This window comes from Rhincodon typus, chromosome 7, assembly GCF_021869965.1.
Source record: "Rhincodon typus isolate 14 chromosome 7, sRhiTyp1.1, whole genome shotgun sequence".
NCBI classification, from domain to species: Eukaryota; Metazoa; Chordata; class Chondrichthyes; order Orectolobiformes; family Rhincodontidae; genus Rhincodon; species Rhincodon typus.
In genome coordinates this window covers 82,926,778-82,945,476 of record NC_063338.1, presented here as the reverse complement: position 1 = coordinate 82,945,476, position 18,699 = coordinate 82,926,778, and the positions used below count along the sequence as shown (strand labels likewise).

The 18,699-nt window shown below is 38.1% G+C and overlaps 1 protein-coding gene across 4 annotated transcripts in view; it reads left to right on the top strand.

Moving 5' to 3' along the window:
* The window catches only part of ralba (v-ral simian leukemia viral oncogene homolog Ba (ras related)), a 62,774-nt gene extending 44,362 nt beyond the window's left edge, over nt 1-18,412 (top strand). For all 4 annotated transcript variants that reach the window (XM_048598950.1, XM_020527502.2, XM_048598951.1 and 1 more), the window contains exons 3-5: nt 1,630-1,838; nt 15,725-15,902; nt 16,496-18,412. In XM_048598950.1, coding sequence (XP_048454907.1) covers nt 1,630-1,838; nt 15,725-15,902; nt 16,496-16,615 — 507 coding nt within the window. In that variant the 3' untranslated portion in view covers nt 16,616-18,412. The remainder of the gene's footprint in view (nt 1-1,629; nt 1,839-15,724; nt 15,903-16,495) is intronic.
* Nucleotides 18,413-18,699: the final 287 nt, after the last annotated feature.

The following is an 18,699-nucleotide window of genomic DNA, read 5'->3' as shown; positions in this document are numbered from 1 at the left end:
AAACTCTTGCATTTTTCCCCATGACCCAGCACACTTGTTTAATTGAAATAACCATCCAATGTTCTCTTTTTGAATGCATCAATTGAGCATGCCCCCAGTACACTTGTAGACAGTGCATTTCAAGTTTGAACTATTCCCTTTTTCTCGCTGTTCCTCCACCGCACCCCGCTCCCCTCCCCACCCCCCTGCCCCCACCACCACCATGAACAGCTTTTCAAATCACTTTAAAATTGAGTCCTCTGGTTTCTAATCCTTTTTATGGGCGATAAGTTTCTCTCTATCTACTCTGTCCAGACTCCCCTTTACTTGAAAACTTCTGTCAAATCTCCCCTCATACTTTCTCTTGAAGGAAAGCAGTCCCAACTCCTCAAATTTGTTCTCGTACTTGAAGCTTCTCATTCCTGGAAATGCTTTTATAAATGTCCTATGCACTGTCCAAAGCCTTCATGTCCTTTCTAAAGTTTGGCACCCAGAACTCTGCAAGTACTCCAGCTTAGGATAATCAGCGTTTTAAGTTCAGCATAACCTTGCTGCACTGGTATTCCATTCCCCTTTTAATGAACCTTAGGATACTGTCTGTATCCTATGTCTTGGGCTTCTGATTGCTCATCATCTGTAAACACACTGACCTATATTGATTCTTTGCGGATTATGTTTTAAACATAACCCCTTCAAATCCCACAGGATCTCTGTTCAATTACTACTTGGACTTCCCATCACAATGAAAGATCATAAGGAATAGGAGCGGGAGTATCCATTTAGCCCATTTTGAGCCTGAACCACCACTTAAGGCTCTAGTTCATTGAGTTGTGTCCTCAGTGCTATTTTCCTGCCTGTTCTGGTTTGACTCTATTCTCAATCACAAATCTGTCTAACTGGCCCTGAATATATTCAAAGATCCAACTTCCACTGATCTATGGAATGAATTCAAAAGACAGATGTTCTTAAGAGAACAACTCCTCCTCTTTAGTTCTATCTTGAATGGATGATGACTTAATTTTAAACAGCTTTGTCTAGTCCTGGATACTGCCATGAGAAGAAGCATCCTTTCAAAATCTACATTGGCAAGTGCTCATAGAATCTTACATTTCAATAAGATTACCTGTCATTCTTCTAAAATCCATGCATGTAGACTGAGGAATCAACCAAGTGAAACTCCTCTGAACTGCTTCCAATGTGACCACATCTTCCACACCCCCCAAAAAAAGGTCCAGAACCATATACAAAATTTGACATGTAGTCTCACCAATGCCCTCTACAATTGCTGGAAACTTTCCTACATTTATCGTCTATCTCTTATCCCAGTCCTTGCTGACATCAACCTCTGTCCACCCAAAGAAAAACTAAAGTGTCATCTATATGAGCAATATGCTAAGTATATAAGGCTGGTCATAAATATGACTCCTGATATGGAAGACTTGCAGTAGGCATTAAGGATACAAATACGTTGAAATGCTAGCGGTAGGCCCGATGTACTGATAGCCATTGATATGAGGTACTCATGAAACTGTACTTCAAAAATTCACTCCTTCAGGTAAGAGAATGGAAATAATGTTTAATCTGGAAAGGGAAAAATCTTTCAGTTGCAAGTTTCAGCTTAATTGTGCTTTTTAAATATTTCCATTTCAGTTTGTGGAAGACTATGAGCCTACTAAAGCTGACAGTTACAGGAAAAAAGTTGTTCTGGATGGCGAGGAGGTACAGATAGATATCTTGGACACTGCTGGACAGGAGGATTATGCAGCCATTCGGGATAATTACTTCCGCAGTGGGGAGGGTTTTCTCTGCGTCTTTTCAATAACTGAACAGGAATCATTTACAGCTACAGTAGAATTTAGGTAAGTAGTTGGTAACTGACTTTTTATCTTTTTATTTAGGAAGCTCTTTTATACAGTTAAGTTGTGTGTTATTTTCAGCCATGGAGTTCTCATGAATTGCAAGTGTTGCAAATGCATTGTATGGTAGCATTTTGCAAGGAAGAGCAACATGAAGCCACTATTTCATTTCATTCTTGAGGTTTGGAGCAAGGAAATGTCCTTCAAGAAGAATTAAAGTTGAAAGCGATGTCATGTTTCTGGAATGCAAGTTTGAAATTATCTGAATGTAATTCAAGGTGAACAAATAAATGAAGAATCCTTAGTGGGCACTGGCAGTGTTTATAAGCTTTTTTTTTGTCTGCGTAGCAAATGAGTCTCATGCAGGGAACAGAGGCTATGCATTAGTGGTGAAAGGTGTGCATGTGTGTTAAAGGGACCATGTAGTGCAAAAAAACCTATCAGATACAGCCAGTAGAAGTAATATGGAATAGTGGCTGGTGGTATCGTGCCACAATTTTTATGCTGGCCTGTTTCCTTTCTGTTTAAATTCTGTAAAGGGCAACCATGTTATAGAATTAGAGCTCCTTTTAAATATAGTCTCCAGCTTGCCTAATCTCTAGGTATGCATTGGTATGATCTGACAGCACGTATAATTTCAAAGTTTTAAGTACAATATCTGATTATTATAAACTACTGGGGCACCTTTAATGTTATCTATTGAATTCTTTCCTGTGTGAAGGCTTTGCAGAGTGGCACGTGTACTGTTTGCTTTGGGAATATTTTTCAGAACAGTTTATTTTACATATTTTGGAGGTGGCATACAAAGTTATTGCTTTCTAGTTGACTAAAATTAGAAATGAAATAGAGGCTGGAGTATTGCTTAGCAAGCAAATTTTTATTGAAGCTTTTCATCTTGCACTCTGAAGACTGTCTTATCTTCAAAAATATACAATGTAAAGGGCAAGCAACATTTTATACTACATGAGAATGCTGATTGAGAACATCACTTCAAGTTCACTTGGCAGTGTACCAGTTACAGATGACTGAGGTAATGTAGTTGATGTTTTCTATCTGGCCTTTTCAATAGAAGTGCAGAAAATAGAGCAGAAGTAGGGGTTCAGACCTTTTTTGAGCCTGCTCTGCCATTCATTGTGATCAAGGCTGATTTGTTCCAACTAAATAGTCAGTTTTTGCTTTTCTCACATCCTTTGATCCTATTAGCCCCAAGTGCTGTATCTAACTCTGATTTAAATAATCATACAATGTTTTGGCCGCAACTGCTTTCTGTGGTAAGGAATTTCACAGGTACACCACTCTGGGTGAAGAAGTTTCTTCTTATTTCAGCCCTAAATTGTTTACCCTGTATCCTTAAAGTGTGACCCAGGTTCTGGGCTCTCCTGCCATAAGGGACTTCCTTCCTGTGTCTACTGTTTAGTCCTGTTAGAGCTTTTAATACGTTTCTGAGAAATCCCATCCATTCTTCTGAACTCGAGTAAATATGCTAATTTATTCAACTCCCCCGGCACCGTGTCAGCTCTCTCATCTCTGAAATCAGTATGGTAAACCATCACTGCACTCCATCTATAGCAAGAATGTCCTACCTCTGATAAGGAGACCAAAACTGCACACAGTATCCCTTAACAATGCCCTGTATAATTGAAGCAAGACATCCCTGCTTCGTGTTCTAATCTGCTGTCTAAGGGCCGACGTATCATTTGCTGCATTTACTGCCTGCTGCACCTGTACGCGTAAATTTACCAACTGGTGTACAAGGACACCCTGGTCTCGTTGCACACTTCCACCCCCTGCCTCAATTTGTAGCCATTCAGATAATCTCCCTTCCTGTTTTTTCACTCCTAAGGTGGATAACCTAACATTTTGTCCACATTATACTACATCTGCCATGCATTTGCCCACTTGCTCAGCTTGTTCAAATTGCACCAAAACATCTCTGCATCCTCTTCAGGCTTGCCCAGCTTCTCGCAGTCTGCAAATTTGGTGATGTTACAATTACTTCCCTTATCCAAATAGCTATTTTGTGAATAGCTGGGGCCCCAACACCTATCCCTGTGCTGCCCCACAATTCACTACCTGCCACTTGGAAAATGGCCCACTTAGAGCTCTGTTTCCTGTCTGTCCACCAGTTTTCTACCCATCTCAGTACACTACACCCAGTACCATGCATTGTAATTTTACACCTTGTCTTGAGGGACTTGTGAATTTCAGAAGGCTTTTGACAAACCACATCTACTGTCTCCCCTTCAACTCTACCAAATAATCCTTGAATAATTCCAGTAGATTTTTTAAACATGGTTTCCCTTTTGTAAATCCATTCCGATTCTGAACCAACCACTGTTTTTCAATTGCTATCACTTCTTTGATAATGGACTTCAATATTTTGCTGACTACTGATGTCAGGCTGATTTTGGTCCATTAATTCCCGTTTTTAATTTTCCTTGCCTCTGCCTTGGTTGTTAAATAGAGGGGCTACACTAGCCACCCTCCAATCTGTAGGAACTATTCTAGAGTTTATATTGAATTTTGGGAGATGATTACCAATGCATCCATTGTATCTAAGGCCTTTTCCTTAAGTACTCTGGGATGTAGTTTATCAGGCCCTGGAGATTTATCAGCCTTCAATCCCATCAATTTCCTCAGCACCATTTCCATCCTAATGCTGCTTTCCTTCAATACCACCATCACAAACCCTGTTTTTCCCAACATTTCTAATATTTTGTGTCCTTCTTTGTGAACAAAGTATGCATAGCAAACTTTCTTTTAACCAGCACCATATGAACCGGCACTCTCAACTAAACCAGCAAAAATTATATACCTCAAATACTGCAAAGTTTACTGTGCTCTGTCCATTAATTTTAGTTTTTACTTACCTCCATGTAAGTATACTTCAATCAAATGGCCACATGAAATGTGAACAATTGTTCATTTAAGTCAATTTCTTAAATACTGTGGTGTCCGAGTAGTCAGCTGAGGGTGTGAATGAGAAGGCTCCCTGCTGGCAAGTTTTAATTAAGGCAGTGTTGCATTGTTATTTGTGATGCATCCTGTACGTAAAGTTATAATAGTGTGTATTATGCTTCAATTCCTTAGTGTGTGGTTTTAAGTTATGTGGACACCTTGATTATCTGAAATATTTGATCAACTACCTCCCTCCTGATCTCATAGGTGCCAGTTAATAAAAGGTCTGCTGTATTTAATTGGTCAACCATTATAAATTGTTCCCCATTAAAAATTCCCCCCGTTTTTTGACTGTAAGGGATCTATATTTGTCTTCACCGATCTTTGTTCTTTTCACTTACCTATCAAAACTTTTACAGTTTTTTTTTATATTCCCTGCAAACTTACTCTTGTATTTTCCACTTTGAGTCCCTTTATCCTTCTTTGTTAAATTGTAAGCTGCTTCTACTTCTTGGGTCTGTCTTCTCTCTGGCTGAGATTTGTCTCTTGGATCTAATACACTCTCTTTTCTCTCTCGTTTTCATTAAGCTGTGGTTTGGCCAGCTTTCATGTTTTACTTTTGCACTAGACAGCAATGGAAAAATTATTGCAGTGCACCCATGTGCTCTTTGTCATTGCCTTTGCCTTTGCCTTTCCACCATCATCCCTCTAACATTCCTCAATCTATCATAGCCAACTTGTGCCTTGTACCATTTGTAGTTTCCTCTACTTAGATCAGGACCCTAGTCACAGAATCAACTATGTCACACTCCATCCTAAAAGGCATTTGATGAAATACCAAGAAACAGACTTAAGCAAACTTGAAGCTCATGGAACTAAAGAAGCAGTTTCTGTACAGATATGAAATTTACTAAGGAGCTGGAAGCAAGTAACTGTGCTGAATGAAAGATTTTCTGATTTTGTTTTTGGAGAGGAGTGTGCAGTTGCGATGTCCCCTCTCTTTGATTATGTTAGCTGCTTGCATGAGTTTAAAGGCTTTGGGGGCAGATGGGATCAAGGCTTTGCAAATAATTGTAAGCAGCACAAAATCAAGGACAGTACATTAAACCTTTCTATAATCAGTAATCCATTTAGATTGTAGATGGAGGATTTATAGCTAATTCTGGGCAACCTTGTTTAGAAAGGATGTCCAGTCTTTGAGATGGGATCATGTGTGGAAGACCTAGTTACATGGCATAAACTAAGCAGGGTTGTTTGGAGCATTGAAGGTTATGGTAAGGTTTGATAAGTGTTCAAATACATGAATGGTTTGTTCAGAAATTTCAACTTCATTGAAATTTGAACTGTACAGCTTCCTTGTGCATGATTTGTATATGCATAAATCTTTGGGAATCAAGATTATGGCTAGTCTACAATATTTTAAGTCAGCCCTCTGCTATCAGGCCAGCTATACCTGTACCACCAGAGAGCCTGGCAGTGATTTTCTTTCCTTAAAATATGGGAGTGTGTGAAAGAGCCAAATGTGATTTTGTTTTTTTTAATAAACTATTAGATCCACAATACACATGATCCCCTCTCAGTCCCAAGTATAAAAGCATAGCTGGCAGAATTTGCCTATTTACTTGACATAGATCTCACTGAAGCATTTAACGCAATGAGCAGGGCACTGTCATGCATCCCAGTCTTGGCTCTTCCTCTATGACCATTTGTACTGTACTGTACAAGTTGGTATCAGTTGACCTTCCAGGTGAAGAATGGAATGAAAAACATCCCATTTCCCATCTGTGTATGATAGTCTTCTCTAAACAGCTGACCTTCTTCCCTGCAAAAAATAAATGAAGGACTCTACTTGCATACCATATCAGACAGAAAGCTGTTCAACCTATCTGGATTGAAAGCAGAGACAAAAATGCAACACTTGTTTAGAGAAGGTCGCTGATCATTATATGATGCTGCACTTGTTACTTGCACAAAAACTCAGATTTGGGAATTATCTTTTCCGCATCTATAACCACTATTGCTGGCTAACAGCATCTAGGAAACCATGTTCATAGGACAAGGTGTCCCATCTCTGCCTCTGATCTCTTTAAATAACACTCCCCTGGAAGTGATTAGCAAATTCTTCTTTTTGGGGTCCAGGGTGATGTCTGATTCTTGAAACAGAATTTGCAATCTGTCCCTTGATGCCAAACCTCGTACAGGAATAGGAAAGACAGCTGTCCCTTTTTTGCCTGTGTTCTCGAACCTTGTGCGGATGTGAAATGTGGGCAAACTTCAACCATCGAGAAACGAAGCTCAACAGCTTAATTTCTGGAGTTTGTGGCATACCCTGGATATTCTCCTGGAAAAACAATCTCAAATAACAGCCCCGTCAATCATATTTCCAAAGTATGTTGACATTCATCAAGCGGAGTCCTGGACACATTCGCATGACGGAAGACTATTGTGTGCTATAAGATGCAGGAGCAAAATTAGGCCATTCAGCCTGTTGAGCCTGTTCTGTTAATTTTCTCAACCTCATTGTCCTACCTTCTCCCTGTAACCCTTGATCCCCTCACTCATCATGAATATATCTTCGTCTTAAATGTCACAGAAGGCTGTGGAAGTCAAGTTAATGAGTACTGCAGATACAGCACCCTCTGGCTGACAAAATTCCTCATCTCAGTTCTAAAGGATCAACCCTTCACTCTGAGGCTGTGCCTCTGAGTCCTAGCCTCCTATACTAGTGAAAACACTTTCTCCACATCCACTCTATCTAAGCTTCTCAGTATTCTAAGTTTTTCAATCTGATCCATCCGCTCAACCTTCTAAACTTCAAGTGCAAACCCAGAGTCCTTGACTCCTCCTAATATGATGAGCTCTTAATCTCCATCGTATCCTTGTGAGCTACCTCTGGATCCCCTCCAAGGCCAGCACATCCTGCCCTAATATGGGACCCAAAACTGTGCTTAATCTTCCAAATGCAGTTTAAGAATCTTCCGTATGGTGAGGTAGCTGTAGTCAACAAACTAATAGAATATCCAAAGTTCAGCTTCAAAATGCTTGGAAATGTGAAATGAAGCCACTAAACAATGATTGCACCTGGAAGACTGCTAGCAGAGGAAAATGGTGATATCAGCTGTAGGCTGGGGTGTGTCTCCATAACCATCATTGCTGAAAACCCACAACATTTGATAACTACTTTCTATGCAGCACTTGTAGCAATGAGGGCCTCTTGTGGATTGGGCATCAGTCATCAGTAAAAGTGCACCATTTGGAGCTCCTCATTCCAGTGGATATCACATCCTACATGGTCATCTTGTGCAGATGAAAGGATGATGCAATACAACATTGATGCTACTCTGTCAAATTGGAGCTATAAATATAAAAATGTTTTACAGACAGCTTACATCTTTTAAAAAATAATCAGAAGGGGCATATATTGTGAGGTAAATGAGTCTAGTTGATGTAAAGAATTAGTATATTGGCAAAATTTAGCAGGACATTCTCAACCACATCTCAGATGTGCTTTTAACATGGAAGCTGCTTTTCTTTTTCTTGCAGTTCTCTTTCTCACCTTGGGTCTTTTTTTAATTATGTTTTGGGAAACAGTAAGACTTATCTTTGCTTCCTCAATGGACAACACTGCCAGTAGTCTTCCCTCCTTACCTGCTAGGGCACCTGTTCACTGCACCATCAACAATTCCTCTGACTGGGAAGCTAAGCCTAGCAAATTGTCTCCTGCAAAAAAAAACTGAATTAAAATAAACTGAATTGAATTGGGTTTTTCAAGAGCTGCAGTTACAATCTTTGATTTATTGTGTTCTGTTCATTTAAGTTCAAAAGCTTTAAGATTAGACTCCAGGCTAAAGATGGCAGATGTGTGAAAGCGTTTATATGGACTTGAAGATCAAATGCTGTCCTTCCCACCAGTCTATCTCAAGCTGCAACTTTTGTTGCTACCTGTGGTTTTTTAGTATCTCCATTTTGTAACCATCTGTGTACCAGATTGCACCCTTGTTAGCTTCATTTATGGTATGTTAAGCTATATTTCTGGTAAATTGAATCTTTAAAGCTACTTTCATATTGGGTTTATACTGTGTAAATGACACTGGTTCCTAACAAGCATGACTTGGATAACTTCGTCAATTGTAAAGTAGCCATGCTGGATTTCTATAGCCTTGTAACTTGTGTATTTGTATTGTAACCTGTTGTATTTTTTTTTGTTACAGCTTTTGTTGAATAGAAATTTGCATGCAGCAAAGCCTGCAAGTGAGATTAATGATTAGATGGTCAATATTTTTGATTAAGACATGGGTACTGGCTAGAAAAATTTGCCTGTTCCTCTTTGAAGGTTATAGAATATTGGGCGGATGATGGCCTAGTGGTATTAACAATGGGCTGTTAACCCAGAGACCCAGGTAATGTTCTGGATACCCTGGTTTGAATCCTGCCACAGCAGATGGTGAAATTTTGAGTTCAATAAAAATCTGGAATTAAGGGTCTAATAGTGACCACTAATTCATTTTTTGATTGTTGGAAGAACCCAACTGGTTCACTAATGTTTTTTTTGGGGAAGGAATTAGCTGTCCTTACCTGGTCAGGCCTTCGTGTGATCCCTAACACATAAGAATGTGGGTGACTCAACTGCCCTCTGGGCAAGAAACACTGGCCTAACCAGCAATGCCCTCATCTTCTGAGTGAATTTCTTATATTTAAAAAAAACTTTCACATCCACCTAGATGTCAGAAAGTTGCACTTCACAATGAAGCAGTCCTCATTATACACTGAAGTTTCTACTAATTGTTGTGTTCAAGTCCCTGGAGTGTGGCTGGACACTGCAAGAGTACTGTATATAATCAAACTGTATCTTGTGCAAAACTACAACACTGTCTCAAGCTTTGGTTATTCATCATCCTGTTGATAAATTCCATAAGTGAATCGTGTTCAGGAAAAGTACTTGGTCTGAACTTATTACTGTTTGGAAATGTGTTCCAGATTGTCTTCCAGTTAATTTTTAAAAAAAAAAGTCATAAAACTGGAAATATAAACTTTTTAAAATTACTCCATTTGAAACATTAAAAATTAAGCTAGCGCCATTCCACTTGCTACAGCCTTTACTATTTTAGTAGCTGAAACTTCCTCCTTGGAACTGATTTAAAATCAAATGTGATGAGCATTTAGGTGAAAAATAATGTTTACAAAAGCACTGAGGCTAATGCTGTACATTTTAGATCATGGGTACTGTAATGTTGATTACCTGAATTTTAAGACTTGTTCTTGTTTGGATTGGATTATGAACTGATGACCTTGGAGCAAAAAATAGATTTCAGTTTTGATCTTTGCTCCAAATTAAAACCAGTTTTGATTTTGAGATGCATGTCGTTCCATACTGTTGCTACAGATTCTACTGCCTCTAACCATCCTGCAGGCTGAAAGAAACTGCTTGCAATCTCAGCATCTTTCTTCAACCGCACGATACAAAATTAGCAGTATTAATAATAAGTTGTACTTCAGCACAAATCAAATTGCTCATGGAGGTCAAACTAATAGCGTGTCTTACCAAGCCCAAAACTGCTTAATGTGAATAGCAGTGCACACATTCTCCAGTGTTCTAAAGGTCAGAATAGTTTCAAGTTACATGGGTATAAAATGGGTTTTGGGAATCTAGGGAATAACAAAAATAAAAGCACACTTCACATCTGTACTAACTTCAGATTTGAGCTTTGACCATACATCTCTTACATCCGAAAGACTGTTTACTCCTGTCTGTGGCATCACCTGTTTCTTCTCCATCTCGCTGCTAGTAACACTTTCATCCTATTGTTACTTGAGACCAATGCTGTGTTCCCCTGACCAGCCTGTCATCTGCATACTCTAAAATTAGCTAATCTAAAATTGTGGTGCCATATCATGGCCTACATTGTATCCCACGAACCTGTTTAGGCTGTTCTTTGACCTACATTTGAATCCTAGTCCCACAATATTTTCAACTTGTTTGCAATTCTTGCTCTGTCCAAGCTACACTATCTTCATCTGCTCTATCCTCTCGTATTGGATATGAAAATATATTTGAAAAATACAAAGGCATATGTCTTAAATGGAAATTGGGATGTGAAAGTGTCAAAGGATCTGGGTACCTTTTTCATAAGACATTGAGCTAGCATGCAGTTGTAGTGAGCAGTTGGAAAGGCAAGTAATATGTTAGTCTGCAATCCTCATGGTTTATTATATTGAAGACCAACTTAGTGTTTATTCTTAAGAGTAAATATTTATCATCTGCTCTGCATTTTCTCAAAGTTAGCCCCTTAGGCAAGCAAGTTATTGATTAATTTTTAATACTTTAAGACCAGATTGTATTCACTTTTTTTTGTGGCTTGAAATACTGTTGCCTCTGAGTTAGTAGAGATGCAGAATGTGCTTTTATTTTTGTTATTCCCTAGATTCCCAAAACCCATTTTATACCCATGTAACTTGAAACTATTCTGACCTTTAGAACACTGGAGAATGCGTGCACTGCTATTCACATTAAGCAGTTTTGGGCTTGGTAAGACACGCTATTAGTTTGACCTCCATGAGCAATTTGATTTGTGCTGAGGTACAACTTATTATTAATACTGCTAATTTTGTATTGTGCGGTTGAAGAAAGATGTTTCTTGAAGGATTATCAGTATTGCAACTATGAATACATTAGTGTGATTTCGTCTGTCCACTGCAGATGTTGCCTACTAAACAAGTTACAGCTAATGTTTACATGTGAGCCATTTTGGAACAAATTATCCCGGTCCTGTTATCCTGGTGACTGGTAATGACTTGTTCGTGACTAGATTTTTAGTCATTTCAAGGTGTCAGCTGCAGAAATGGAAAAGATAACTCGGGAGGATTTGGGAACTGCCTGTTTGTTTTTTGTCCCCATGGTAACTATAAATCAAATGCAAGTTTTTAATTTTTTATTCAAATCATCCTATCTTCCTCCAAAAGAAGAATGGCCATACAGTTCCTGAAAGGTTCTGCTTTATGTACTAAAGAAGCTTATGAATTTTGTTTTAATGCTACCAAATACTATTGACTGCCATTTGTTTGGCCTGAGTGATTTAACTTTTTAATTGGGACCTTTTCCTCTGGAAAGTGTATTTTAGCTTTCGATATGCTCAAACTGAGCATAACAAATGCACATATTTAATTTTGAATAAAAATTGAGATTGCATAATGGTAGGCTGTTTCAAGCCTCAATTGATTGAACATGTGATGCAACATTTAGTGGTTTGTGAGCCAAACCAAGTCAGTTACAGAAGGTTAGTAATAGAATAATTGAGCTGCACCAGCAAGGGTACGCTTGTTGTGTATGCTGAAAGGAGGCGAGAAGTCTGACTGTAGGAAGATCTCCTTTTTTTCCTTTGAATGGATTGTTTTTTAAAATCTCTTCACCCTTGACTGCCCACCCATCATCTATTTTTGGTAAAGTAAAAGTGTTAAGTCTTTACTCTGGAGACTGGTATTTCACATGCTTTTCCTCTACAGCTCCTCCACTGACATTTGTCACAAGGATTGCTCCAATTTTTAACAAAAATAGGAGTCAAACCTTTTCTGGAGGCTGACTGAGGAATTGCCTGACTCCAGTAAGCCCTCTGCTGGTTAATGCACAGCAATACTGCATAAGAAAGGCCATCCAAATTCATGTCTGGGATAAGTAGTCAGAATTGTGCAGTACAGAAGAGGCCTTTGACCCATCGTCCTTGCTGTAAAAGATATACTACTACCTAAACTATCCCACTTTCCTGCATTATGTATAACCTTGAATGTTCTGACACTTCAGGCACTCATCTAAGCACTGGTGTCCCCTAATGGACACTGGCAACTTTGGACAGAAGTCCAGTTACATAATAGTGGGTTCTATGACAGCACAAAAACGCACATCAAGGGTATATAATTTTTAAAAGCTAATGTCTTTCAAAATGTGGAAGATCAGTAAAGTGCTACTCCTATTGCTTTCTTATTAATAAACAAAATACATGCAGCAAAATACAGTTCTGTTGATTTTTCTTTCAGGTGTTCTTGCTAAGTATGAGTTGGAGTATAAACTGCTTGGATGCCATTTTTCTAACAGTTGTAAGTTGTAACAGCTTTTGTCAGTAATACCAATAGGTATGTTGTGAACCTTGATACAATATGAACACTTTTTGGTTCACTCTTCCCCATTTTCTGCTACTAATGTATGCTTCAATTCCAGTGAACTGTCCTTGCATACTGATTCCAAATATAACGGTAATCGCCCTTTCCTGATGACTAATATTAGCATCTTTCAGCGATTTGTGGCAGCTAAAACTAATGTATTTTAACTGTGGAGTGTAGTAATACATCTCAAGTTTTCTGTCTCCACATTGGAAACGATTAATTAAGTAGCAATTATGTAGAGTCTATGTTCTCAAGACATTTAGTTGCGTTCTGTAATCACTGGATTAAATTTGACACATAAATTACCAGCTAAATATATGGGCAAATATGGTAGCTATGGTATACTTGGAACAAACTGATATTGACAAGTTGATCTGTTTCTTGATTTCAGAGGACTTGGGGTAAATTCACCTGCATTTGTTTTAAATTGTCTTGGGTTTTTTCAATGTATCCTCTAGTTTAAATACCCTTTTTGTCTTCCTCTGGCTGCTTCTCTTGCATCTTAGTGCTGTCGCTCTTTTTGACTTTAGACAGATCTAGACTTCATTCTAACTATAGTTTTCTTGTTCGACTATAGTCTGTCTGACTTGGGTACTTTACAATGCAGCACCCTGCAGTGTTTAATCATAAGCCAGGGTTCTCTGAGATCTGTCAAAAGTCAGCAAGTGGAAAATGAGCTGCCCCCATGGTTGTAGAATGAATTGCCAATTTTAAAATGTGGTTTTCCATGGTGTGTACCTCTGTTCACAACAGACTAAAATATTTGAAAACCAATGTTTATTTCTGGACTTGACTGACTGAACCCCGAACAATAGAGTATGTATCTTGTGGTTGACTCGGAAAGGCTTCACAAAAGCTGCCTGCCTGTTCCTGTTTACAAATGAAGTAGGCAATCTTTGGGAGTTGGGAGGAAGACTTACAATTGTATCTTAACTTAATGCCATGTACATTTCCCACAATTTAGATTTGATATCCATTGCTGGGAAACAAACCCAGTCTCTCCAGAAATACACAATATTAAAAAAAAATGATTTTAGGGTATCAGGAATGTGAACAATTCTGAGCCTTGTGTTTTATAACTCTGTTCCATTGGGGAATTGTAGACCAAAGAGCTGGGGGTTCTTGTGGTATATTGGTAGTTTCCCTACCTATGGGCCAGGATGCCTGGGTTTAATTCCCATCTGCAGATGGGGGGGTCACAACATATGAACAGATGTTTTGAATAGTGGGATTACATGGTTTTATGTTTTAAAAAAAAAAAAGGACAACTGTGTGTTTCATGTCCTATAGATGTTTATAATTTGCTGTAAATAGAAGGGAAGTGTATAGAGTGACTGACTAGTGAAATGCCACATAGATTGTATGATCTATAAAACTCTTTCACTAATGCCAAATTATTGACTTTGATATTTTTATATTAACTGATGTGGCAGTCCAAAGTTGTGCAGGTTCCGTGGATTGGCCATGCTAAAATTGTCCATACCAAAATTGTCCATACCATCCAGGGATGTGTAGGCTAGGTGGATTAAATGTGGGGCTATGGCGATGCGGTTGGGGTTTGGTTCTGGATATGATGCTCTTCAGAGGGTTGATGCAGACTTGACTGGCCATGTGGCCTCTTTCCGCGCTGCAGGGATTCTGTGATTCTATATATTGGTTGCATTGCATTTGCTTAAACCTATTTCTTCCCTAAAAGTAAGTTTACTGGAAAGAGTGAATAGATCAGAAGGATAGCCATGGAGGTGGTTGGGACGTGAAAAATTGTGACCTGTTTGAGTAGGGTGGAAATGGAAGAGATTTTTGGCTGTGCCTGAAATAATATTTTGTTGAAATTTAAGGTTGTAAACTCTAGGATGTGTGTCCTCACTTTGCACAATCATTGCTTGTACTTCAGTATCATTTGCTATGACTTGTGCTGCTGTTTTGGTGTAAAACTCTGCATTCTGATTTGATTTGTTATCTGCACTAGTTGAAAATATTTTGTCACGAGTACATTTTTAATTTTTTTTTGCTCATTCATAGAATGAGGGCAGAACTGGCTAGGCCACCATTTATTATCTGTCCGTAACTGCCCACAGGACAATTAAAAGCCAACCACATTGCTATTGGTCTGGAGTCATGTATGCCAGACCAGGCAAGGATGGCAGTTTCCTTTGCTAATGGGCAATGTATTTTAAAATACATTCGTCATTACCCCACTTACTGTGTATTTCATCCAACTTATTGGTTTCATTCCTAACTTGTTATTTGATGTATTAACATACAATTTGGCATTTCTGAATCCAAATTGTTAATGTGAATAAAATGAAGTAATAGTTCGATGCTGAAAATTGCACACCCACTTTAAAAAGTCCCCACCCCTGTCCTAACAATTCTAACTGACATATCTTTCTCTTTTCTACTGCTTTTTCCTGTTTTAAAAGCTAAGTCTTGGGCTTTGTAATTGGGATGTCACTGTCTCAGGAAAACCTAAGGTCCTTTATCATAGAGCTTTACCTTTGCTGAATCTATATTGACTGCAGGTTAATAAATGATTATACATATCATCACTTTTTACTCATTGCTTACATTATGGGCTCCCTCTTGAGAACTGATTTCACATTTAGGCTCAGTTAACACTGTTTTAGAGAATTGTACTCATGATTTCATCAAATTCTGTGACTTGCCTGATACTGGATTGTTTTTCTCCAAATTTCAAATGCTGTAGCTGCTCCACCCTGGACTGTTTTATTATGTAGTGTCTTGTGCTCTTGTTTCATTTGCATATTTTTGTGCCAGCTAATTTAGACAAATTAGTTTTGTCAGTTTGACATTCAATGAATGACTTTCATTTTTAGGGAACAGATTCTCCGTGTGAAAGCAGAGGAAGATAAAATCCCATTGCTTTTAGTTGGTAACAAGTCGGATTTAGAAGATCGAAGGCAAGTGTCTGTCGAAGAAGCAAGGAGCAAAGCAGAAGAGTGGGGTGTTCAGTACGTTGAGACTTCGGCTAAAACACGAGCCAATGTAGATAAGGTAATTTTTTTGTCTACTTTCTTATTGTTATCTATTGCAGATACCAAGGCTGGTTAATACTCAAACAGCAACTGAAAGAATGGTATTTGGTATAATGTTTTAAGTACTGGCAAAGATCTGTAGCTTGGGTTGTGGATAAGGTTGTTGACTTGCTCGCTGAGCTGGCTTGTTTTTGTTCAGATGTTTCGTCATCGTCACCGTGACCGGACAGTGTAAATTCCAAGCGGAGTAGAATAACATCGCTTCATTGGAGGCTCCACTGATGTCACCCAGCGTGGTGACAAAACGTCTGAACAAAAACAAGCCAGCTTGGTGAGCAAGTCAACAACCTTGGTATAATGTTTCCAAAGGAATTTCAACTGAACCCTCAATCATTCTGTTGAGTAATTATTACATTATAAAAAACATTACCAATGTGTGCACCCAGCACTAAAATTTCTGAACTAATATACCTAATAGAACAAGCTAAGTCCTTTTGAAGATTTTGCTTATGCAAATTCTGTCTTTTCATTGAAGAGCAATGGATATTGTCAAATGAAATCTGTAAGTCATATTTATAATTGTTTATATAAATGATTTTTAAATCTTATTAGGTATTTTTTGACTTGATGAGAGAAGTGCGAGCGAAGAAAATGTCAGAAAACAAGGACAAAAATGGAAAGAAAAGCAGCCGGAACAAAAAGAGCCTCAGAGAGCGATGCTGCATACTGTGATTATTTTTTGTGATCAATTAGCAGCAATTTGAACTTGGGCACTTAACATTCATTTAGCCACTCAATTTGTTTATAATCAATCACTTTATTTTATGGCAAAACGGTGTTTATTCAAAGTATTGAGTGGGTTCATTGTCAATACAGTGCTCTTTGGACCGACTTGTAGGATTTGTATTTCTTTGCCTTTTGCTACAGGCATATTTTAATCTTTGGGTGAACTGTTCTTATCAAGCAGTAACATGCTCCACCTTCCATGTAGATCTCTGGATTCCCTTGTCCAGTTAACTGCTAATTATTCATAACCTCTTCTAAATCAATTTGGGAAGTAATTAAAGGGCAGATTTCTAATACATCAAAAGAAAACTGCAGATTTATAAAAGGCAGCATGCATAAGCTGTTGTATTACAGCTTGTGTTCAAAGTTTAATTTGTCTTTTAATGTGAAGACCTTGTGTTTAAAATAGCATTTGATAAAGTAGTTTGAACACTCAGATCCTCTTTTATATAGCACCACATGTGGTCTTGCAGTATAGCTAAACTCTCAACTTGTGCCATTCTTGAATTGAGAGGCAAATGATTAAAACCTAGCTTTCTGGCATAGTGCAACTGTAAGCCGGCTTTGTTAAAGCCTGGAGTAGCTTTAATAAAGTCCAGAGGTAAAGTTTCCAAGTGTGGTAATTATTTTCTGCTGTTCTTTTCATGAAGTAGAAATATTTTTGGAGGTGTTCTCTCCCATAAACTTAAACCATAGGTCTAATTACCTCACTAAAAAAAAAATCTTGTGTGGTTTATTTTTAGATCTAAGTTTTTCACTAGTACAACAACAACCCCATTCCACAAACAGTTTTGGTATTTTGGCATCCAATATAATTAGTAGCTTTGTAGGTGGAGGGACTTCTCATTGTCTCTAAGAACGTCATGTTGCATTTTCTATCTCTGTGAATAGTATTAACAGCGCTCGAAATTAAGATCTGCTTCACAGATCACTAGCACTAAAAAGTGTTCCGAGTCTATTCACCAGAGCAGCACATGTGTTAGGTGGGGTATTAGATTGTGTGCCTGTCTGTCTTTATGGTAAAAACATTGGCATGAAGAAAAGTTATTTCTCAGCTAAATCTGCAAATGACTGAGCACGTGAAACACAGTAGCAATCATAGGTTTAGTGTTCAACCTTTTTTAAAAGTACATAGTCCTGTATGGTCTTGTGGTAAAAGAAGATAATGGATAAAGAACAATTCTTTCAGATGTTTTTAAGAACACAAAGTTAATCTGTGAGGAATAGACCAATATCTCGCACTGATTTTTAACATGTGTAAAGAAACAAGATTGGACAGTGTTTGGTTTTTATGTAAATCTTGTGAATGACTTGTATAAACCTTGGGTTATTCTGACTTGTGTTTTTAACAACAATTTCGCGGTGGAAGTGGGTTATCACTGCATTAAAACACTAGATTATTGGGACAGTACAGCAATTGATTCTCCTACATTTTGCCTTAACACAAATTGCATGTAATTTGAACTTGACCCTTTTTTGTTTTTTGATTTGTAGATAACATGACTGCATTAAATCACAAATTTAATTAATGTTTATGTTGAGATGAATAAGTTGGAGTTCCATGCCAGTAATAAACTGTGGTATTGTATTTGCCAAAAACTAATAGTTACCCAGACTGTTTACATTGCTTAACAAAATGAATAATTTCAAGATGGAAGTTTCTTGATTGAGACAAACCTAATGTCATCATGAAAATGTGAAATATTTCAATGAATTATGAATAAAACCAGTAGCATAACTTGACTAATCCCTGTCTCCAATGTTCCTTGGGGGGGAGAAAAGCTATGATTTTTGACTTGTAATCATTTTACAGAAAACAAAATCCATGTTAAATCACTGTGTTTTCAGCAACTGAGATCAAAGTTAATGTGAGGCAGTCAGATTCCCCATCACCACAAAAAAAACACAAACTTCTCTCCAGGGAAGGGAGCCTAGACAATGGTGTTTATCCTAAATGCAAGTATGTAGTGTACTAATCGATACTGATTTAAAACCTTTGGCCGTAAGGATAGCTGGAGTGTGAAGTGGAA